At 36.8% G+C, this 23,396-nt stretch overlaps 1 protein-coding gene across 1 annotated transcript; it reads left to right on the forward strand.

Annotated features, from left to right (window-relative positions):
• Positions 1–925: 925 nt before the first annotated feature.
• On the forward strand, positions 926–21,710 carry LOC104073606 (transmembrane 9 superfamily member 2). The gene is made up of 10 exons (XM_009573449.1): positions 926–1,013; positions 1,940–2,048; positions 6,469–6,601; positions 8,099–8,218; positions 8,395–8,452; positions 10,995–11,154; positions 11,760–11,911; positions 13,418–13,529; positions 14,433–14,604; positions 21,100–21,710. The coding sequence occupies exons 1-10, from the start codon at positions 985–987 to the stop codon at positions 21,165–21,167; spliced, it is 1,113 nt and encodes a 370-aa protein (XP_009571744.1). The 5' UTR covers positions 926–984; the 3' UTR covers positions 21,168–21,710.
• Positions 21,711–23,396: the final 1,686 nt, after the last annotated feature.

A 23,396-nucleotide genomic window follows, 5' to 3' on the forward strand; every position in this document is an offset into this window, starting at 1 on the left:
AGCTGAAAAAGAGCAACTTACGGCAATTTCAGCCACCTTGTTGTGTTGGTGCAGTTCTTCATTGTTACATGTTCTTGATCCAGAACATGAGTTAGAACTTAAAAATTCTAGGCTGGAGACATAGTCTAAATTCTCAGAATTAACTGTACAAGCTTACCACCTGGTGAATAAATGAAGAAGTTCTGCTGAACTTCATGCCAGTCAGGAGATAGAATTTGGTAGCAGGCCAGCAGACATACATCCCATGAGACAAGCTGTAGAGGACAAGGCTTGGGGGTCAGAAAGAATCATCACTGTACAGCTCTCACATGAAGTGTTTAGAAGAGGAGATGGAAGAGAATAGAAGCATCTTTCGAATGTGAAAGTTGCTGAATGATTTCCTCTTAAATTCTTCACAGAGATATCTGGAAATGAAAGTTGTCTGCTAGGAATCAGAGTGGAAAATAGTCTATATCAGACACCATTATGGCAGGGAGTGAGGAAGCCTATGCTAAATACATTAAAGATGATGAGAGAGAAGAATTCCAGGGAAAGCTAGAAACATGCTCGTAGAGTACGTTTAACAAAGTTGAAGTTTCAAGAGCAGTGTGCTATGCTGGGAGTATCTTGTAGTGATGGCATGATTGTTTTTCAGTGTGCATTTGGGAGCTGCAGGCAGCTGCATACTGAATCATGGAAAGATGAGGCTTAGTGAAGCCTCAGTTGAAGGTAGAAGATGTAGATAGGAGATTTCAATAAACAAGATATTCTTTGAGAGGCTCAAGAGATAAAAAGAATTAATGCAAGAGGGAGGTATAACATGCAGGGTTGATACCAAGCTTAGATATTAATGCTGAATGGAAGGTTTGTGGAGATTTGATGTGCTTATTCCTTCTCAGAGACTGCAACAAACTTGTACTTGTTTCTATTAATTGCTATTTAATTTCTTTATAGGAAAAGAATAATATTAAGTGGGCTTCCAGATGGGACTACATTTTGGAGTCCATGCCACATACAAACATCCAGTGGTTTAGGTAAGATTTGCATTTATTCAGTGAATAACCTTGCAGGGGAGCACGAAGATTTCTTATTTATGCTTCTAGGGATATATAACTTCTGCTGTGGTAGAACAAAGTCTGTTAGTTTTCAGGCAAGGAAACTTTCTTTTTTTCATATGTGAAGTAACTTTTATCAGTCTTCCATCTCTTGGGAGCAACTGTAGTATTGCATTTCACCAAAGGAATGCACCACTAGTGTCCAAAAGGAAAGCAGCCGACATAATTTTACTTTGTCATCTCCGTTCTGTAGAACTTTTGAGACGTTGCTCCTCTGCAGTGTTCTTATTGTTACTGTCTGGCTTTCTCCAACTGCCAAGTGAGAGGTACATATGTGTACTGCATGTTTTGTACTCAGCAGCTGCTTACAGTAAAAAGAAGGGTTTTTTTTTTTTACGAGTGAAAGATGTGTCTGAAAAGCTCGTACTTCCCTCTGTACGACGCAAATTATATCAAGTAAGTATATAATTTATGTTGAAATGTTAATGTTTTGTAATATGAAAGTGTTTGAAAAGGCTAATCTGATTAAATCATTGGTTGATAGCTATAAAATCTACTTGACAAAGTCTGCCGTAAGAGCTGTAGCTGTTTCATTAGGGAAATTACTTCTGAGCTATGTAAGGAGGAAAATAAAGAAAAGCAATAGGTAACTGTCTTGAGAATTAACAATATGTCAAAATACTATTCTTCTCACTTCTGTCTCCTAAGAAATCATAAAGGTACACAACTTAAACCAGTTTATCTTCTCTGGGTGGGAAAATACTGAAAGGTCTGAATGACTTAAGTAAACTCTGAATACCTAAGGCTATTCCTCAGACTTGAGCTGTACATGTGGTATGAATTGGAGTGCATGTCCTGAAACCTGAATAAGTGGATTGAAAGTTTGACTTTTTCTTTATCTACAGTATAATGAATTCCCTCGTAATTGTTCTCTTCTTATCTGGCATGGTGGCTATGATCATTCTGAGGACTCTGCATAAAGATATTGCAAGATACAACCAGATTGACTCTTCTGTGAGTAAGATTTACAGCTTTTACATAAGCATGTTTTTCTGGCGATAGTGATGTCTATCAATTAGTTTTGCATACAATCTAAAGAGATGTATAACTACCAAGAATTTGATACATGCTAATATATCTGGGGGTTAAAAACAGCTTTATTGCAATTTCATCTTTTCTAACAGCAGAAAAAAGATGTGACAGTCTTACTTTGCTAGCGTCATTTGATGAACTTGTAATATGCAAGGACAGACTTCAGGTTTTAGAAGTATGTTGAGTGATTCACAGAAACTTTTTGGTAGTGAACAAACCTGTATTTGAAATGTAAGTCCCTTTGTTCCAAGGTGTCAACCAAGGAAAGCCTCTTTTTTTAATAAATACTTTCACACTATTCCAACAGCCACAAGGCGCAGCGCAGACATTGAAAAGTGTTCTGAAATTGGTTCACTATCAAGATGTGGCAATTTCTCCTGAGTCCTATGGTTGCATTATGGAGTCAGTCTGGACATGTAGCTGGTGGTATGACATTGACCTAAGCAGCCAGTGTGTTATTTATGGAATCTCCATCTTTGGAGATACTCAAAAGCCATCTGGACATGGTTCTGGGTAACCTGTTTTAGGTGGTCCTGCTTGAGCAGGGGGAGTTGGACAAGATGACCTCCAGAGGTCCCTTCCAACATCAACCATTGAGTGATTCTGTGACTCTGGCAACCTAGGATTTTATGTAAGATTCTTTGTCAGTGCAGGCCTGTTTTAAGCCATGTTATGTGGCCTTAGCAAAGGACCTGCGCTGTATCTGTTGCAGAGACATTTGTAGCAGAGAAGCAAAGGCTTGCTACCCACTTTGGCATATTTTCTGTCTAAAAATGCATTTTATAGTCTGAATAACCAAACTTGTAAGGAGAACAGTTATTTTTATTGATGACTGTTTTTTCCCCGCTTCAGGAGATTAGGCTTAAAACTGCTGCAGCCAGGTATTGTCCCCATTGTAATGAAGCTGCATTAGGAAGCTCGGTTGCTGTCATTTTTCCAGTTTTGAGGTGGTATTTGTTTATCATAGTTTGTAGTATAGCTTGTCAAGAAAGCAAGTGTGCTAGCATGTGACTTGTGAAGTTTGGAAAGCGTGTGGTCTAAATTTGATGAGAATTATGATGCTATGCAACTTTATAAAGCAATGTATTTTTTAAAAAAAGTGATTATTGCAAAAAAGATCAAAAATTAAACCAATGGCTAATAATACAGTGAAATTAATGTGAGGATCAGTAGTTGTCTTGCTAAATGTTATGGGAGAGATTCTGATTAACATAGACTAATACAAATTGATGTTGCCTTTTGTCTGTGGCTGAAGTGTGGTGGAATCATGTTCTTTGTCTTCGGTTAGGAGATTGTGATATTGCAGTTCATGTGCAACACAACTTCTGGTTTCTAGCTGTGTTAGAACTACTTGGTGTGTTTGTGTGTGTGTGTAAATGATTTTTATTTATTTATTTTTTTAAAATACAATTCTGTTGATCACTGTGTCAAACTGAGCCTGGTTTGTCTGACTTAACGTAGTGACTGAAGCTTGTTGCCATCCAACTGAACCTGTTGCGAGTTCTTTTGAAATATGTACTCCTTAAACAGGAAAGGGGCGTGTCCCTATAGTAGCTTGCTGCCTTGGTGGAAAGGAATATAACTGATTGTGAGTTAGAGACTTGACCAGTTGACTGTGAGTGAAGGGCTGAGTAAAAATTACTCTTTCTTATTGGTAAAAGTGGTATCTGCAAGCCAAAGATGAGAAATAATGTCAGATACGAAAAAGGTTTGAATTTTTGCTGTTGTGTTGCTGTCTATCTAGATAAAGAAATATTCTAAAATGCACAAAAATGTTTCATATTGAAACTAAAACATCTGAAAGTACTTTTATTCTTCTTTGTGTTTTTGATATTTAATATCTTTTGTTAATGCAAATCCAGACAGTAATTAAAGTGGAAGAATTTTTTCACATCCTTTAACTGATCGTTTTTGTGAAGCTCCTGTTTGATCTCTCAATTAAATTATGTTCAATATCTTATATTCTGTTGTCTTTATTAGTTGATCATTCTTAATGTGATAAAGAGCAAAACTTGTAGAAGCTTGATTAGTTTTTATGGGTAACAGCAGGGATAGGTGTGACTTTCAAAAAACCACACTTATTTTCTTGCCAGTTGTAAGAGACTTAAAGATCTGTTGCAGTTCAAGAAGCTGATTTAAAAAGGTGTGAAATAATTGTGCAAAAGAGGACCTGAGCTGAGGAAGCTGCAATGAAGCAAATTAGTATCTCACACTTACGGAATGCTGGTGATTCTACTTGAAGAGAGAGAGATGCGTAAGCCAGTGATTGTGGTATTAGCAGAACGTTAAATGCGCATACTAACACCAACTGGCTTTTAGTGTGATGTAGATTTAATGAGACATACATTAATGAAGCGTTTTGAAATCATTAGATTACTTTTTGGGTCTTATGACTAAGAAAAGATTCCTGAATTGAAGAGAATTCATGTCAATATCTTTTCAACAATGAGATGTAAAACTCTTGTCCTCTTTTTTTAAATCTCTTTGATTGTGTCTATTTGCGTGTAGGGGACTTAAATCTTTTGTTAGAATATTTTGAGAACTAGGCTAAATTAATGGATAAGGTGAGGATTACTGCACTTTTTAAAAATGTACAGTAATTTTTAACATATTGGCCAAGATTCAAAAGTATCTTTTTAGATTTTCGTCAAATATTTTTTTGTAACTACGAAGTGTAGCTTGCTACTTGGATTAGTTGTACAAGTCTTATCCTCATCTTTGAATGGTAAAGGTTAGCGATATAAAATACTGCTGAAATCTTTAAACAAAAGTCTGGAAAATACTGAATCATAGCTAATTGACCTGTAATGGAAGAGTTTTATTAAAACCCGAGCTTTGAGATGAACACTTTGGCCTATAGGCCCATACAAGATAAATCAGGGGTCTCAATCGGCCAAGCTTGGTTTCTCTTTATTTTTCCTAAACCAAGATATTTACCATGTAGCTATATGTTTTAAAGTTTTTATTAAAACCAGAGAGTGTCTTTTGAGTGCATTTGCCAGGTTAGGTGTTGATAAGAAATCTAATACCAGCCATTCCAAATTTGTGCAACATTTTCCTTGTTCTGTCAGCAATTAAAGTACTAAGCATTTGTTTCTGCTTAGTGTTCACCATTTTGAAAACAGATAAAGATTTGCTTCAGATGGTAACCTTTTAAATTCTTTAATTCCTTGCTTGCAACTTCCTGGGAAAAGTCTTTCTTCTGTTTTACCTCAACAACTTTCTCATCATCATCACAATTAGTTCAAGTTCAGACTTACAGGATAGTGTGATCTTTATGCTGCTTTAACCAAACAAACCTTTCTTTACTAGAAGAGCACTGATGTGTTGGAATTATACCTACATACCTGGTATCGTTTTCTTTGAAGGCATAGTTTTTTGTTTGCTTTTTTTTATCGAAGTGTTATCTTGTGTTTAATAGTTTTCAGTTTTTGTATTAGTATATCAGACTTCTGAGAGTAATTTCTAGCCCACAAATGCAAGCGGAGGTATCAGTATGGGGAAGGCAAAGATAATCTTCCAGGGGAAAAAAAAAAATTACGTAATCTGTCGCAAGTTAAGATGCTCTATGTCATTCGCCAGTTTGATATGTATTCTTCTTACCCTATCTTTTTGTGTGCTGTAACTCTAGTGGTAAGCAGTCCCATAAACTAAACTCAATACTCCTAGGTTGAACAAAACCTCTAGCTTTTAACTTTGTGAGGAAGAGAGTGATCTTCTTGAGGGGTTGGTTATTTGAGGTCATGTGCGTTTGAGTTTTTTTGTGAGGGGAGGTGTTTGTTTTGAGTGACTTTATTGAAAAGTTTTATTCTTCAGCAGTGGTTCCTTAGAGCCACTGGACTGCGGATCCGCCCACCCCGTGCCATCCATCTGTTCACCTCTGGCAGTGGGACAAAGAGTGTTGGTACTTGCCCCTAGTGATTCTAGGGCGCAGACTTTTCTGGAGTACAGAAGAATATTGTCATTGAGACCGATGTGCTTTGTAATGGAAACAAAAAAAGATAAATGCTTGAACTAGATTGAAATGCTATAATCTAAGTTGAATTAAATGGAATGCTTTGTTTTCGTTTTAAATTTAGAATTATGTTATATGGTTTGGCTAATTACATTTTGTTTTTTCTTACTTAAGAGATGAGGATTTTCTTGATAAATCCTGCCTTTTTCTTTCACTGAACCATTAGGGGGTTATAAAATCAATGAGTGATGAATTACATGCAATTAGTCTGTCTTTGGATCTAAACTGGAAGTTAATTAAACTTTAAGTACGTATTTTGCATCTTGTTTGTGTTAATTCACTACTGCATTATGTATCTTTGGTAAAGACATTGTTGATTTTATACAGGAAGATGCCCAAGAGGAATTTGGCTGGAAGCTGGTTCATGGAGATGTGTTTAGACCTCCAAGGAAGGGAATGTTACTGTCTGTCTTTTTGGGCCAAGGAACCCAAATTTTCATTATGACATTTATTACTTTATGTAAGTAACTTTATTAAGGTGATGTGTTTGTAGTGTAATAGTGTAAGAAAGATGCAATATTATTAAACAAATGATAGAAGCCTGCTTTTGGAAATGAAGTCCTTTCTTTAGTAAAGTAAAATATTAACTGTTTCATAACAATAATCTAGATAGCTTCAGTAATGCTGCTGTTCAAAACGTTGTGGTATCTGGGCTAATTCAGATTCTTCATGATTGCAGAAATGAAGCTTCCTTGTTAGAAGTTTATTTTTAAAAAACAAAACCAGTTTGTCATGGTGTAAATTATCCAAGGATCCAGTAATGCAAGTTCAAAGACATGTAATGAAAGTTTTAATGTTCTTGGAACACTTTCTGTCTAATACGTTTGACACAACAGCCTGCAGCCATGCAGAAATAAGAGCAAGAATGCATGCCAATGAAATAATCCTGACACAACATTGAGATAATATGAGAGCCTACCATAAATAGCTATATATACATGTGATGATGTAACCTGTCACAAGTTGGTGTTTTATTATGTTATCTATAAAGTATATGACTATTCCTTTCCTTACTGTACAGTAGAATTGGGAAGTATACTGATATTTATTACAAAAGAAGAATTTTTCAAATTCTGCTCTCCAGGTTTTATTCGGATTTTTTGGTCTTTGATAGAGGAGCTGCTTTTTTCCTATTCATTACGTGATACTGTAAGATTAATGGAATTTTCTTGATGGGCTTGTCTTCACTGACAAACTCCTTTTCTGAAATATCTCTGGGCTGGCCTCTACAATTAGTTCAGACACAGGCAGCCTTCTTTTAATAGAGAGGCTTATTTTCAACATAGCAAATTCTTGAGTAAAGTGTTGTCCGTCATGGTGGCTGAGAACCTTTTGTGGAATTTCAGGCAAGTGACTCTATACCTCTTAAGATCTTCTATCTTCACACTTATTTCTACCTTTAAAAAAAAAAAAAAAAAAAAAGGGAAAAAACCCCAAACCAAAAAACCCACTAAACCCTAAAAAACGCCCCCCAACAACTCCCCCCCCGCCCTTCCCCCCCAAAAAAAACCAAACCCTGAGCTCTGTCAAAGTTTTTGGCTTCTCCAGACCTACTGTTCTCAGATGTCCTTTATGCCACATATTAAACTTCTCTTGTTACTTAGCATGCATAAGTATTGACGATGGATGTTTACAGAAGGACTGTAGGATTTTGGAAGCAGACTTCTTCAAGCTGAAATTTGGTTCAGGTTCATGGTTCATCTCTATGTGGCATTTTTTTTCAGTCTTTCGGCTACAAGACCTTTCTGTTTAAAAGATGAGGTGGAAATAATACTTTATTGTGAATGAAAAAATGACATTAGGGGTATGGTCATGTGATGGGGATATATGAGAGCTTACGCACATAGTCTTCATTTCAATATCTGGTAGTGGAAAGGGATAAACCTGTACAGTGGTATGTGTTACAGGGGAGTTTTGACATGTGTCCACAAATGACTAAATCTTTCTGTCTCTTTAGTCCTAGCTTGCCTTGGTTTTCTTTCTCCTGCCAACCGTGGTGCTTTGATGACCTGTGCAGTTGTATTGTGGGTCTTACTGGGAACTCCAGCTGGTTACGTGTCTGCCAGAATGTACAAGAGTAAGTACACGCATTTGTTTAATGTGACACAGCAGATTAAATTCAGAATTGCTCGGCTTAATATAAACCTCAGACTGGAGCGGGTGTCTCAGACAACAAATCTGCTTCTTGCTGCCGTACTGCAAAACGGTTGGAAAAAGTTCTGAACCTGAAATTGTTTTTACTTTTTCCCTCAGCGTTTAGAGGCGAGAAGTGGAAGACAAACGTTTTGCTTACAGCTTTGCTTTGCCCTGGGTTAGTATTGTTTCCCCTCATTCTTTCCTTTATTCTTAAGTATAAATGAATCTGAGGTGAGAAGGAGGGGGGAAAAAGTAAATTATGATGCTTGTTTGTGTGATTGTTTTCTTTATTGTTCTCCAAGTTGCTGTTCCTTTTGTATATTGCTTATCTGTGAATAAAAAGAAAAGTGAATTCTGAGGAGCTGGAGCCTAGTACTCTAGAACACAACTTCTTAGCATCTTGTTTTGTAATCAGCTGTGGGGGTAGGAGGACTCTCTTGCAAGGTGGTGTCACAGCCTTAGAGAATCACTGCACCAGAACATTAGGCATAGTGATGGGGTAATTGCAGCTTGGTACCACAGCACTCGGTATGTTCCACGTAATCCTGTCTTAAATGTTAATAGGTATGGTCACTTTGTTAGGAAGCACGTGGTTTTGTGGTAACTTCAGAGTGTCTGTAGTGCTCTTCTGTAAATAGGGAGAGACAGTGCTTTAGGCAGAACCTCTGTTACCTTAGTTATAGCATCAGTGTTGTCTTGTAACCATGTTATTGAAAAGGACACAGGAAATACAATCTAATTTTTTTTTTTAATTAAATAGCTATATACTGCTATACTAAACAGTAGATGTTTACTATGTTTCTGGGTAAGAATGATGCAGAGATTCTCTTAAATGGGTTATAATCTTTTATATAAATGTAGGTAGTGTCCAGTTTCAGATATGGCTGTAGCGTATATCATGTTATGGCCAATACTGTCGTGCTTGGGAAGGGTGATAGCTCTCCTACCTTTCGTTTTCTCATAGCTCTCAAGACCTTCTGTGAGAATTAGGTCAGTGAAGAAAGATAACAGGAACTAATTTCTTCTGTAGGTCTTCTGTATTTCTTGGTTGCAACTTGGGGTACATGAAGCTACCCTTTGACAAATGTCCTTGGCAAAAGTTGACGAAAAGGTTATAAATAATTTCTTAAGGTATCTCTCCCCCAAAAAAGCCCAGAATGAATAAAACATGACTTCGTTTTGAGTATGGTAGAATTTCATCAAATGAAATGTAATGCATTCGATAACAACCGAGTGTAGTATTTCTGTGAGGAAATCATATTTCTAAACAAAATGTGCTTCAGTCTCCCTGCTGTCATCTAGATATTATCTTGAGAGAGAAGAAAATATTTATTGGTGGAAGAAATATTGTGCTGATCATTTAAACTCCCAAATAAATTAAGTTTCACAGAGGAAGTAAAATGATTGGGGATGGTAGAATAGGAACAGATGTCTTGATTATGCTGTGCTAGTTCAGTGAATTTGCATAATATCATAAACAGCCTAAGGCCGTTATAGTCTCAGTAGACTGGTGGGAGTTCATATTTGCAGTATTTTTTTCTAACTTTGGAGGGGGTAAGTGGGGTCTGTGTTACGAGATAGGCGGATGATAAAGATTAGCAAGATTTCTAAAATGGATTTTATTTTTATTTTTTGTTTAACAAATTCTTACACCAGGGGTTGCTTGGGAGTGCTTATTTAACAACTCTATTCCCCCAAACAGTTTTGGCAAGTGTAAGGCCTCTCCTAGGAAAAAACGAGCCTGCCTATTGCTCTAATCTTGTAAATGTAAATTAAATACAGTGGAGGATGCATGTTCACTTTAGGGCAGTTTGAATTCTGCCTCAGGAACGCTTTTTTTTTTAACAAAGCCCAGACAATGCACTTTGCAGGGGCCCTTCCTGAGGCTGAATTTTCTGTGATACATCTCTGAATCCATGAATAATGGAAATTCAAGCAGGCTTTTATATGGAGTTCCCTTGCAGTGTGTTTTGCTTTGCTTTCAGAATGGGATGGGTTTGAAATCTTCATCGTATGTCTTGGAGTTGTTTTCTAGTGTTTTCCCAGGATGTTTAGAAAATGAGGCAGATGCACTTAACTGAGGAGGGAAGAACAGGTCTGGGTGCAGTCTTTATTTAAATTCTCAAAAGATGTGGGCTACTTAACTGTGTAACTGCGTGAGGTGTTAATACAAAGATTCTTGTTGTAGGGAAGAGCCCTCTTTAATCCACCCTTCTGCTCGCATGTTGCTGTGACGCATGCTGCAGCAGGGTAAAAGTTTGTGGTGAGAGTGGTGTGTTCCTAATTATGAGGTTTTGCTATCACTGTGTTTTTTCAGAGGGACTTTACTGGTTAGAACGGACCTAAATAAAGGAACTAAATGACGGGCAGTAATAGGAAAGGTGATTCAGATAGGAGGGGGTTTTATTTATTTTATCTTCTAGCATTCTTTGTATAGTTTTTTACACTTGAATCTTTCTGTTACTTTTTGGTTTTATATGCAGAGTCTTCATTTAAATAGTGGCTTTACCATAGATACTTGCATTGTAGGCATTGGGTGTTGCAAGCATTTTTACATTAACTGCACTATTGCTGAAAGTAACTAGGACTGTTAGGGAATGAAAGACTGCAAGAAGCTACATTTTTCTGATGCAGACTTAACTGGTTTATGTTTTTTAATATTAACTGATATTTGTTCTTTACTGGATATTTTAATACCTTTTCTGATCTTTTTTCAGGATTGTCTTTGCTGATTTCTTCATTATGAATCTCATTCTGTGGGTGAAAGGATCCTCAGCTGCCATCCCTTTTGGCACTTTGGTTGCTATCCTAGCTATGTGGTTTGGAATTTCAGTCCCGTTAACCTTTGTTGGTGCATATTTTGGCTTCAAAGAGAAGGTAGTGCTCTTTGAATACAGTTTTGAAATATACCTGTCTTCTGCAGTTGAGCCATTGAATGCCTAAGCATACAAGAACTGGTTGGATTGAAATATCTGTGGCCCTATGATTGTAAAATGATGTTTCACTTTGTCATTATTTTGAAACTGCGTATATGCTTGTAATGTCACACTAAGCTATTTTTCTGTCTATTCATTAGAATCGTATTTTAATAGTGCTCTTTGAGGTCTTCCTTGCCTTTTGTACTTCAGTAATACCTCAGCAGTTTCATTTTTGAAGTAGTACTTCAGAAGTACTTCAGTTCATACTTCACTAGTTTGAGGTAATTTTCTTAGACAACTAAGAAAATGGTTTTTTTTATTAGGGACTGAACAGGTTTCTTTCCTTTTGTTCTGACTTGCTTAGTGACCAATAGTTGGAATGTAAAGCGTATGTGTTTTTTCCTAATGATGGATATAAAGTTTGTAGTTTTCTTGGTCTGGTAACTCGTGATGGCTTATGTATGAAAATAAAGTTAACTTATGTTTATCAAATCTTTAGATGCTAATATTAGGGAAAAGCAATCTTATTTATGATGTAATAATTTATCTTAATTTCTTTCGAAGCCTATTGAACATCCAGTTCGTACAAACCAGATTCCTCGCCAAATTCCAGAACAGTCCTTTTTCACAAAGCCATTGCCTGGTATCATAATGGGTGGTATCTTGCCCTTTGGCTGTATTTTTATTCAACTTTTTTTCATTCTGAATAGCATTTGGTGAGTATCACTTTTTTTTTAATTCTAGTTATGATGGTTTGATAATAAACACACAATTGAGTTTGGACATCCCAAACTAATGAATATGAGGAATAAACCAATTCTTAAATTTTTTTATCTTCTTGCAGACTTTTGTGGAATTTCCAGAATCTGCATATTTATTCCTGTGCTTAGAAATTATAAAACTAGTTGTTCTTACTGACAACTGCAAAGCATGAAATTTGAGTCCTATTTCCGTGTTTTATCTTTCTGGCTCTGAACAGCACAAACATGGTTTCATGCTGTTGTGGTTAGGTGGAGCTTAATGTGTTGTGTAACTGTATTATGATTTATGAAACTAATATGATCTAGCAGTTTCAGGTGTTAAATCAGAATCAGGTCAAGAGTTTGGGATTCCATGCTCTGCAAAACAAAGACTCCACCCCCTGTGAAACATCCACACCACTCCTAAATCTTGTCAAAACCTAGTCAAGCTAGTGCATGGAAAATCAAACCAGTGCAATCTTTCATAACTTTCACAACGTAAATATGAAATGTTTAATATATAGTTCTTCAATAGAAAATATTAACTTGAAGGTGCCAAGTTTTTAAGGTATCCTCTGTTTATGTTGAGGTTTCTTATGGAACAGTTTTCTAAATCAATTCTTAAATGGAAATATATTAGATATGGTAGCCTTTCACATTAGTCCTCAACAAAAGTAGAAACCGTGTAATACAGCTTTGCTGGGAAATGTAATCAGCTGACAAACAGGTACACTCTGGGCTTTAGTAGTTGAAATTACTGAATTCCCAACTTGTTTCTCATTATTTGCCCTACAGAAGGGAAGCATGGAGGGAATGTGCAACTTCCACTCCCTCTGTCAAATCTTACTCTGCAATAATTGTCACCGTCACTCAATAAAATTGATTTGGTTACTTCCCTTATCTGAAGGACACCAGATTAAAAGTAAACAAGCGTATTTCCCTTGAAATTTTTTTTTGAGTGTTTTGGTATTTGGTTAGCCCTTGGATTAGAGTCAGACTTGGTCTGGGGATAGACTGTAAGTGGAGGAGCATCTGGTTGGATGTAGTGAAGAGATGCAGGGACACTTGGAAAAGTTAGCTGCAGTAGTAGGAAGGAAGAGGGTATTGTAACTGGGGAAGAGTACAGGTGATGGAAGTGTTAGGGAAGCTAAAGGAGACCTGAAGTGATAAACATTTCTGGAAACTGCCCGTAACTGTTCTCTGTGAAAGCTGATTGAAGCTCATTTCAAGGGAAGTATTATTGAGGACTTTGAGCATTGCTCTGTGAAGCAGTGGTTTTATTTACAGAGTACATTCAGATAGAGGAAAAAAAACTGTTTGTGAATCAGCCAATAGTGGTATAGACAAAGTTACCCCAGTGGTGTGGATTTTTTTTTTTTTCTTCTTTTATCAGCTTAGCATTTAGCCGGGTAACATTGTAAATTAACTTGGAGAACTTCAACCAAAAATTGGACTCTTGTTTTTGTTTATTTTTTATTTTAGGTCTCATCAGATGTACTACATGTTTGGTTTCCTGTTCCTAGTTTTTATAATTCTTCTAATTACGTGTTCTGAGGCTACAGTTTTGCTGTGCTACTTCCATCTGTGTGCAGAGGTAAAAAGTACAATTTTGATGTAGATACCACTTGTAGCTGGAAGATGTTAGAAATAGAGTTGAGGTATTCACATGTACTGTGATGTGCTGGACACTGTGAATGGATTGTATTGTCAGCCTGTCGTGGTTTAACCTGGCAGGGAGCCAAATACCACGCAGCCGCTCACTCACTCCCCCCCCCAGTGGGACGGGGAGAGAATCGGAAGGGTAAGAGTGAGAAAAACTTGTGGGTTGAGATAAAGACAATTTAATAGAACAGAAAAGGGAAAATGATAATGATAAAATATACAAAATAAGTGATGCACAATGCAATTGCTCACCACCCGCGCTGACCGATAACCAGGTAGCGATCGGTACTTCCTGGATCACACCTACCATTCATATACTGAGCATGACGTCACATGGTATGGAATACCCCATTGGCCAGCTGGGCTGGCTGTCTTGATTATGTTCCCTCCCATCTTGTGTACCTAGCTCAGTCAGTAGGCATGGGAGCTGTCCTTGGACTAGGAGGGTACAGTGTGATATCAATATTCTCCTCATACTAAATCCAAAACACAGCACTAGCAAGAAATTTAACCCTATCCCAGCCGAAACCAGGACACAGCCCTTGACATGCCTATCTTAGACACTCTTCTGAAATGTGCCTTTTGCTTCAAAATCCACCGTTGGCAGCAGATAAGCAAAAATAAACAGCCTTGATCTTAGAATAATTTCATGTTCATAGTGGAAACAATACAGCTGACTTTGAGAAAGAAAAAAGTAGCTATGTGCTATGTTGGAATTTTTCTTTTTTTGAAGAATTAAATGTATTTCATAAGACAATGTTATTTTTTAACCAGCTTATTTATATTCTGTTTTCTACTTGATGTCTCTTACTGAATGGTGTATTGTTTCTTTCAGGATTATCATTGGTGGTGGCGATCATTCCTGACAAGCAGCTTTACAGCAGTTTATCTCTTTATCTATGCAGTTCATTACTTCTTCTCTAAACTTCAGATAACAGGAACCGCTAGCACCATTTTGTACTTCGGTTACACAATGATCATGGTCTTGATTTTTTTCCTTTTCACAGGTAAGTACATTGTTCAAACTAAAATGAATGCAGGGGTTTCCATTTTTGAAATGAGAAACATTAAGTGATATTTAGACTATCCGAAACATTAAATACAATTTATGACTCTTTAGGCAATGTTACTTTTATGGTTTGTGACACCACACATCATAGTAAGATATTCTTTAAGGGTTTTTTCCTAACTTGAAATTACATTTATTTATAGTATAACTAATTTTCTTTCATTGCATATTATATTAGCAGTGAGTTCAAACCATTATATTTTCAAAGTGCTGTTCTTGTTCACTTTGATATCGGGGTGTTTAACTTGATTCTGGATTTCATAATTAGTTCTAGAAGCTCTGTAGTTAGAGATATTGCACTCTGCATATGGAGAATAAAAGATGTTTTCAGCTTTCACTATTAGCAAGTGAAACAGGCTGGTGCTGGGAAAAAAGTGAATGTTGACAATAGAGAGTTCTAGCACTGTTAGACGTGGTCTTACCTGCACATTAAGCACCACTTCTTAATGGCAGGAATGTACCTTGACTGGAGGAACCTAGTTGAAATACGGCTCTCCATTTTTAGTAGTCCAACTTTTCTGATGATACTCTGTTACACTTAGTCTGTATGCAGACTAAGTGTCTTCTACAGAATTACTCTAATGTTCATAATCACTTGGCTCAAACTATAGTTTTGAGGTTGATTTGTTGTGAAATCTTACCATGTGTTAGATGAAATTAGAAGCTCTTTGAAGGGTACTGGCCCTTAAAAATAGCCAGGAGCATTTTATATTGGTGTTCATCATACTGCTGCTGTTGTGTATGTAGTTTTAACACATGAAGTCAGATCTTTTATGTATTACACTGCTTAGCATCATGAAATACTGCAGTGGTAGAACTAGAGAAAATGCTAGTTCATATATATTGTGTTGTTTATAAACCCAACCTTTACATTCATTCCTAAGATATGTAATGGAGGATCTCTCTCTGGATGGCATGGTGGTTCGGACTGTTACTTCTTAACATCTTCTGCCTGATTATTGAAACCTGCTGTAATTACTTTGTGTTGGCTTTATGAAATGCATCACTTAAGTCCCTTGATGCAGTTAAAAAAGAGTGGCTAAAACAAGTAATGAAAGTAAGTCTTAGCATCGGACTTCAAGTGAGAAGGACCTCTTTCATTTTTATTGCCTCTAGTACTGGTTGATATGAGGCAAAAAAAGCACTGTTCATAATAAAACACTGAAGAAAATTACTGTATGTGTTTGAACAAAGCAATTACTCTGCAGAAATTATATTTAATAACATTAACTGGCACTTATTGCTAGATTTTTATTGTTTTGTTATTTAGACCTGCGTCTCTTCAAAAGAAAGTAAACTAAAGTTTTAAAAAGAAGTGTGGGGGGGGGGGAAAGAGGAGGATTTAGTTCTTCTAATTTTTAATTATTAGAAGGCAAACATAGAAGTTGGCATATTGCAAGTTAAACCCCTTCTTAAATCCTGGTGAAACAGACAAGCTCCAGATGTCCTCTATAATATGTATCTATATATATATATTTAAGAAAGACCCAAACTATAGTCTGAAATGTTTTAATTACTTTTAAACTAAAGCAATATGTTAATATGTGTCTGGGGTTTAGCATAGGTTAGTTGCTATTCTGCCAATTTCAATTTCTCTTCCGAGATGCAAATTGGTAGAATTAAAAATATCCCTTTCATATATAAAATGATAATTGAAATTGTCATGGCAGCTGCTGAAATGGTATTAAAAGCTTCAGATATGCTGATCCTGGAGTTCTTGATGTGGAGGCCAGTGAGGCCCCAAAAGTACAATAATAAACTGTGCTGCTGTTACTTTTGCAGTGTTGTTTTTTCGGTTGTGTTTTTTTTTTTTTTTTTTTTTTTTTTTAAATAGAACCACAATAGTGATGGCTATGCTGCATTCATAGTTCATGAAGAAAGCTGCTACATGGTCCCTTTTCTGTCTTTTTTTTTTTTTTTTTTCCATTTAATAGAATAGCTAGTCACTAGAAAGGTAATGGGTATAATGGGTATATGGAGTGTGTAATAAATCCTTGCTAATGTAAAATGCTGTGATAAATTTCTTTCCCATATTTAGTTTGATGATTGATTTTTGGGCTGAAGTGTAAGCTATTCTAGATGGATGACTCAAGCAGAAGACATCTAACTTTGCTTTGTTTTGTAAAATATTCCTTAAAAGCACTTGTTTTGGAAAATAAGGGTTCAGTCCTTCACAAGTTTATGGAGGTGAGGGAGTTTGCTAACTTTACACACTGTTTGCATTAATAGCGTTCTTCCTGTATGTATGTTCCCAAAATGAGACCTTGATCTGTTCCACTTAAGTTAGCACTAGGTATTTTGGTTTTCTCTATTCTTGCCTATTAGGTCTCAGCAACTGTGACAGAAATATAAAGGGCAGCGTTAATACCTCCTACGTGGCTGTGTGTTGTGTTACTGTGGACATTACAAAAGAGATCATAATGAATAAGTAAATAGGAACTGAATGCTTGGATGGCAACAACGACAATAATATAATCTGACTGGTGAAATCTAACAATTAATGTGCATGCCCAAACAAGACAATTTTATTTTAATGTACAAAGTGCGGCTAATCTTTCAAGAAATAATAAGTGTGGTTGGATGGGGATAGCTACATGATTACATGCATTTTTTGCTAGGAGATGAAAAAATGCTGAATGTAGTCAAAGCATGTTGCTTTACAGTGACCTCTATTTTTGAACATCATTTTCACTTGTGAGTTAATGCCATTTTCAAAATTGAGTTTTGATCTTCTGGGTAGATTGTGTTTAGAATCCGAGATTCTGAAGCACCCACCACTGTGCGGTGATTGAAACCAGTATGATACAGAGAGCTTTTAAGGTACATAAGAAGTATCAGCCAAGTGCAGAGTGCTTTTCTATTTGCTTTCTTACAGTCTGTTCGTGCTTTGAATTCTTTTTTCTTCATTAAACAATAAAGCTGGAAGAAATGAATAGAGCAGAACAGTCTGCTTAATGTATTTCGGCATTATTCTGTGCAATAATCCTTGTTTTTAATTTTGAATTTAGACTAGTTTACTAATAACTTTCCCTTACCCAGCTAAAATTTGGAACAAGTGGCAAACTTGTGAAATGAGCTAAAATGTAGAAATACTCCAGCTAGAATTTTCAAACAAGCCAAACTAGTTCAGAGTTATTCTTCTTCCCCGATCATTATTCATTTGCAGATCCCTTTCTGATTGGGAAATTTACTCCTGTATAGAAAATTGGAAGCTTTTTGACTGAATTACCTTTTGTGGACCTCTTAGCGGTTCATGGAATCACAAACATCCCCAGGTCTGAGGTGGAAGAAACACTGAATTTCAGTGGAACCAGGCACTGTACTGCTTACGTTCTTAAAAAAAAAAGTTAAGCTTTTTGCTGCAGTACCATAAGCAATCCTGTAGGTAAAGTAGCTGTACAACTTAAAGCAGCTTATAAATAATGTTTCCTTAACTTACATTCATTTCTTGAATTGTAATATGTTGATTTTGTAATATCAACACAACTCTGTGCTGACCTGAGCTTTTGGAAGTTCCTAGGCTGAGTGTTTGGCCCATGTTACTTTAAAAAAAAAAAAAAAAAAAAGCACTAAAAACACCTAGTTGATTTGCTGTGATTAATTCTCACTTCTAAAATCTGCGGTTGGATTCTTGAGGTAGATTTTCAACCTAGTTGTGACTCTGCCAGCACCTTTAAACCATTCTGATCTTTGAGCGTCAAGTATACTGTTTAGGAGAGGTACTTTTGAGGTCCTTAGTTTGATGCTCTTTTTGAAGTTTCTGGTCCATAGAGCTATCCACATCTGGAATTTGTAGGATACATTTGTTCATGGGAGGGAAGAAGAAATTACAATACTGGTAAGCCCTAATTATCGATATGGAGGTAACAACAGAAGGAAACTCTGCTGACCAGGGAAGGTACTGACTACATAAGGCTATATTTTGATGATGAGTCTATCTTTTCTCTCCTGAGCTTGTAAGTTCATGGTTCAAATCTGGTGTCTGACAAACATTACCACTTACTGCTTGTGTTAGGAAACATAGTCTTACTCTAGTTCCACTACATTGCCAAAATTTCTGGTAAAGTTTAAAAAAGGAGCAGGGGGTACTTGGTCTTTGATTTGCTAAACAGACTTTTTTTAGGAGGGAAGGTGAAAATCAATGTTACTGAAACCTGTGAAAATCTGTTTATAGATGAAATGCTTGTTCACAGTATGAAGTCTTCAGATTCTGCTATGAATGAGGCCATGTTTTATAGAAAGCTGGTGTATCAGAAAGATTCAGTGACAAGGATTGGAGGAAAATACTGTGGATTTAGAGTGTGTTCCCATATTAAGTTATGGCATGCTCAGAAAACTGTGTGGAAAATCTCATTCTTCTGTTAGTTATCCATTTTTGTTATGATATTACAATTTTGTTCTAGAACAGCAGATAGATTTTTAAGATACCTCATCTGTTAAACATTTGGAAAAAACATTGCTTTCAAAGCCATAAAAGGCTCAAAGTGGGCAATATTATAGAAACAACTAGAAAGCAGATGCTGAGAACCATTATTAGGAAAAAACCATGAGAGTAAGGCTTACAGTAACAATGCTGATATCGGAGTATTGGACACAGTAGGAAGGAGTGAGAATTGACCATAAACTGCAAAGACTTAGCGATGTCGAGCCTACAAAGGAATTAAATTCCTTCTGTGGTTGGTGTCTGATCTCCTATCAACAGCAGTAAATCTGCCATCTCCTACTGTTTCAGAGGATGATAACTGCAAACTTGGAGGGAAAGGGTAATCTGTGGCATATAATAGGCTGTCAAAAAGCCTTTAACTGCAAATATACATGGTAGCACAAAGAATACAAGAATTGGCGTATAGATAATAAGCATCCAAAGACAGGTTCCTCACTTATCAAATGCATAGATGTGGTCTGAAAGACAGAAATGTAATGAATGTAGAAAAGGGAAGTGCTTAATAAAGAACCTCCTAGTTAGTAAACCAGTCACAATGAAATAGTGAAAAAAGTTGGAGCTGATGTTAAACATGGGCTGTACAAACAGAAAGGGATGAATGTAAAACTGGTGGAGCTGAGTGTATGATCTTGCAGCTGCCTATAGTGTAGCTGGTAAGGGCTGTCACAGGGCTGGCTTGTAGCTGTGTCTTTGAGAGTGAATTCAGCTGAAACTGAGACCTTCCCTTTTTTTAGCTGGTAAGGGTTAACATCTGTGTGGCAGTTTTACCTCTAGGTAAAAGCATGAGGAACAATGCATCGCTTCCCTTAGAGGCTTAAGACTTAATTAATTGTATGGTACTCAATGTCTCCTTGCATACTAAGTTCTTAAAGTAATTTAAAAATAAATGTGAGGGACAATGTCTTTGCAGTTGCCCCACAATAGTGACTGTGGGGTGCAAATTACAGACTTGTTCTTCAGCTTAAAAATAGAAAATTGGTATAGAGTAATCTCATTCGGTGTCATCTCCTCTCTCCATCATCTTACTCTGCACTGTACTAACTCGAGCCACAGGACTTGACATGTGGCCCAAAGTCGCTCCAGAAGGTAGTTGTGCGTTTTTTTTCTTCTACTGTTGGGTTGGATGACTAAAAAACTGGATTGGTAAGAAATCAAGGAAGGCTTGATATCAAACCAGACCACAGGTCTGCTACCCAAGCATCCTAACAGCAGGGAGTATGAGAACAGGGCAAGTGTGTACTGGTACTTTCTCCCAGCCTCCCATCAGCTGTGGTTCAAGGGCTTTTTTAGCACTTGAAATGGTGTCTCTGTAATTAATAGCCTTTGGATTTCTTTGTTCATGAATTTGTTCAGTTGCCCAAACTAGTGTATGTTTTTATTATCTATAGTGACCTGTGACAAGAAAATCCGCAGCTTGAATACACGTTACACAAAATTATGTGTTTTGGTTTGTGTCACTGCTAATTTAATTTGATGCTTGCTCCCAACTGCTACAGCACTCAGAGCATTGCTTTAGCAAAAGAAAGTAACAGGATATGCAGCGTAAGAAGTTCCCTGTTCTCGAGTGTAAATAGAGCACGATGAACAGAAAACCCAGCCAGATGATTTTTCCCAAGGCCTTGTTTTGTGTCATAATTCATAGGTGGCTGTGAACTATTGTAGGCCTAAAAAACCCAGGTAGGTGTTGACTTTGTGTGTGTATAAAAGTCAGGTTCTTAAATGGCGCTGTGTGCCTGCTAGTGATGAGAGTAGCTTCACCTTCAGCGGTTTAAATGTACATCAAGCAGCCTAGTCCTAAAAGTCATCTTTGAGCTAAGTCAGTAACTTAGCATAGGGATGAATGTTGTTGTTAAATTTAACAAGTGCTGTTATTCTGGATAGTTAGCTGGATTACAATGTTATATTCTGTTCTGCTGGGAAGTACTTGTTACGTTTTTCTCTCAGAGCAAACTGGAAGATAAACTAACCATTTTCACTTTCTCATTTTAGGGACTATTGGATTTTTTGCCTGCTTCTGGTTTGTAAGTAAGATTTACAGTGTAGTGAAAGTGGACTGAAAAGCTTCAAAGTGTCTTTTGAACATACCTCCCTTGCTGTTTGATAATTTTTACCATGTATTGAAAAACATCCTGTGTAATTATTCTAATTTGTAAAAGCTGAAGAGCAGACTACAGCATAAAATACAGATTTTTATGGAAGGAAATGGCATCACTGGAAAAATGTTTACATCATTGAATATGTTTAATTCTAATAATTCTAAAAATTATATCCAAAATTTGATTTAGGACAAATAAAAATTCTGTGAACTAGTTTATTTGAAAAATGAGTGCATTATACAGTCCTCCAGCTGAAATTCCTTGTGATTTTTTTTTTTTTTTTGTTACCTGTTTTGGTTATCATTTATATACCATGAAAGCATAGGGCTGTCAAGTAAATCTATGTAAAATGTGAATTTTTTTAACTTAACTATGATTGTACATATTATCCTGCACCTTCTTTACAACTAGATATCTTCTTACAAATGTACATGCATTTAGTGTAATGTAGACTTTATTAAAAATATCGACACTGGTTTTTGTTCAAATAAAACTGCACAACTCTAGCTGACTTGTTTCCTTTCTTGTTAATTAGGCCTTCACTACTTGGACAGAGATCACATTAGTTTGACCAGTTGATAGCTCTCGAGTTTTATATTGTTTATAAGCAGTGTGGCTGTGACTTTGGCTGCAAATTGTCTATGCAAGCAGAAGGACTGGTAGGTTACTTCATTCCATGGCTGTGGGATGGACAGGGGCTTGTGAAGCTGCTGCTCCCAGTACCCATGCCTCAGCTGTGCGCTTACTCTAACTTTCCCCAAAATATTTTTTTCTGGCCAAACCATTACTTTCTATCAAAGAGTGAAAACCTTTTCCTTAGCCCTCTGAAACACGCATCTCATTGTTCTTCATCCTCTGAAGACTTTGTACAGCTTGTTGGGAAGTTAGCTGTGAATCTAGTGGGCTTGGGAATGGGTGTTTCTTGAAGGTAAAGCCTTTCTTCCTGCTCTGCAGCACTTGTGCTTAAATGCTGGATTACATGAGATGAATATCTTAATAGCCCCTTCAGTTACAGGATTGCAAGCGTTCTTCTCTCAGGCATGTCCAAGTTTTAAAGAGGCTCCCCAAAATCTTGAATTGCGCTTGAAGCTGAGCAGAGAGTCACTGCAGACACATAATTCAAATGCCCATGTTACTGACCCCATTGGAGATGAATAAGGGGATGTTCATTCAGATTAATGGGTGAAATACTCAAAGCTTATTAACTGGCATATGGAAACATTCTTCATGGAAGCTGCTTTTCAATGTCTAAGCCCACAATTTAACAAGACCCAAAATGACTCCGTATCTTTTCGTAGTCATACAAATACCAGGTAATTGTAGTTGATGTTTAATATCCTTTTCAAAATGTAATCTTTGGTATGAGGATTTCAAGTCTCACCTCTACGTGTAGTTGTTCCTCCCAGGTTACTTAAGTGTGGGACAGATCACCTGGGTGAGCTGGGATAAGTACCAGGCTACATCTTCTGAACAGTGCCTCGGGCATAAAAATGAGGCTTTAGACAACTTAATAAAAAGAGCCAAGCATTAGGGTTCCAGGAGGAGCTGGCTACAATAAAGATTGCTTCAAGTGAGGTTCAGGTATGCTCTTGATGGCAACTTGGCCTCCCAAATGTTTTCCCTTCCAACCACCAAAATCTCCATTTCCTTTCTGTTCCCTCCGAGAGGTGGGAAACTACAGAGTTGCCATTAGAGAAATCGGCTTGCAGTTATCTGCTGGTTCAAGAGCACCATTCACTCTGTTAAACATTTCATGCTCATATTGAAATTGGTGCTGCTCTGTTTAAAAAGGTCTTTCCTATTAAATCTTACATTTAAAGTTGGGGGTGGGGGTGTATATTGGGTACTTTAAAAAAAAAAAATTGTTGACTGACGCTGCTTTTGAATTTTACATGTTCAAAGGGAAATGAATTCATGAGAGAATTTGGAGCTACAATTGGCATAAAATCCCAGCAGGAAAATTTGCCAGATTAATAAATACACATTTCACAAGAGGCAAAGTAAAATGAGTTGTAAAATTGTATTTATGGTGCTTTCTCTGCTTTTACTGCGACTACTGGTGAGCTAAAAAGTAGAAACTGGGTTAGGCAAGTTTCTGAAGCTTGCTTGTAGTCTAGAGCCAAAGCCATAAAAGTAAAATCAGTCATTCTCATGCAGTTATCATCGAAGAACTTGGTTGGTTTTTTGTAA

Source organism: Fulmarus glacialis, unplaced genomic scaffold (genome assembly GCF_000690835.1).
Source record: "Fulmarus glacialis isolate BGI_N327 unplaced genomic scaffold, ASM69083v1 scaffold20592, whole genome shotgun sequence".
NCBI lineage: Eukaryota > Metazoa > Chordata > Aves > Procellariiformes > Procellariidae > Fulmarus > Fulmarus glacialis.

Excerpts from the sequence above, each read along its gene's own strand:
- LOC104073606 (XM_009573449.1), top strand. The coding sequence starts at position 985 with ATGCCACATACAAACATCCAGTGGTTTAG. Across the intron at positions 6,602-8,098 it reads TATGACATTTATTACTTTAT|TCCTAGCTTGCCTTGGTTTT; the intron begins GTAAGTAACTTT and ends CTGTCTCTTTAG. Across the intron at positions 11,155-11,759 it reads ATTTTGGCTTCAAAGAGAAG|CCTATTGAACATCCAGTTCG; the intron begins GTAGTGCTCTTT and ends TTTCTTTCGAAG.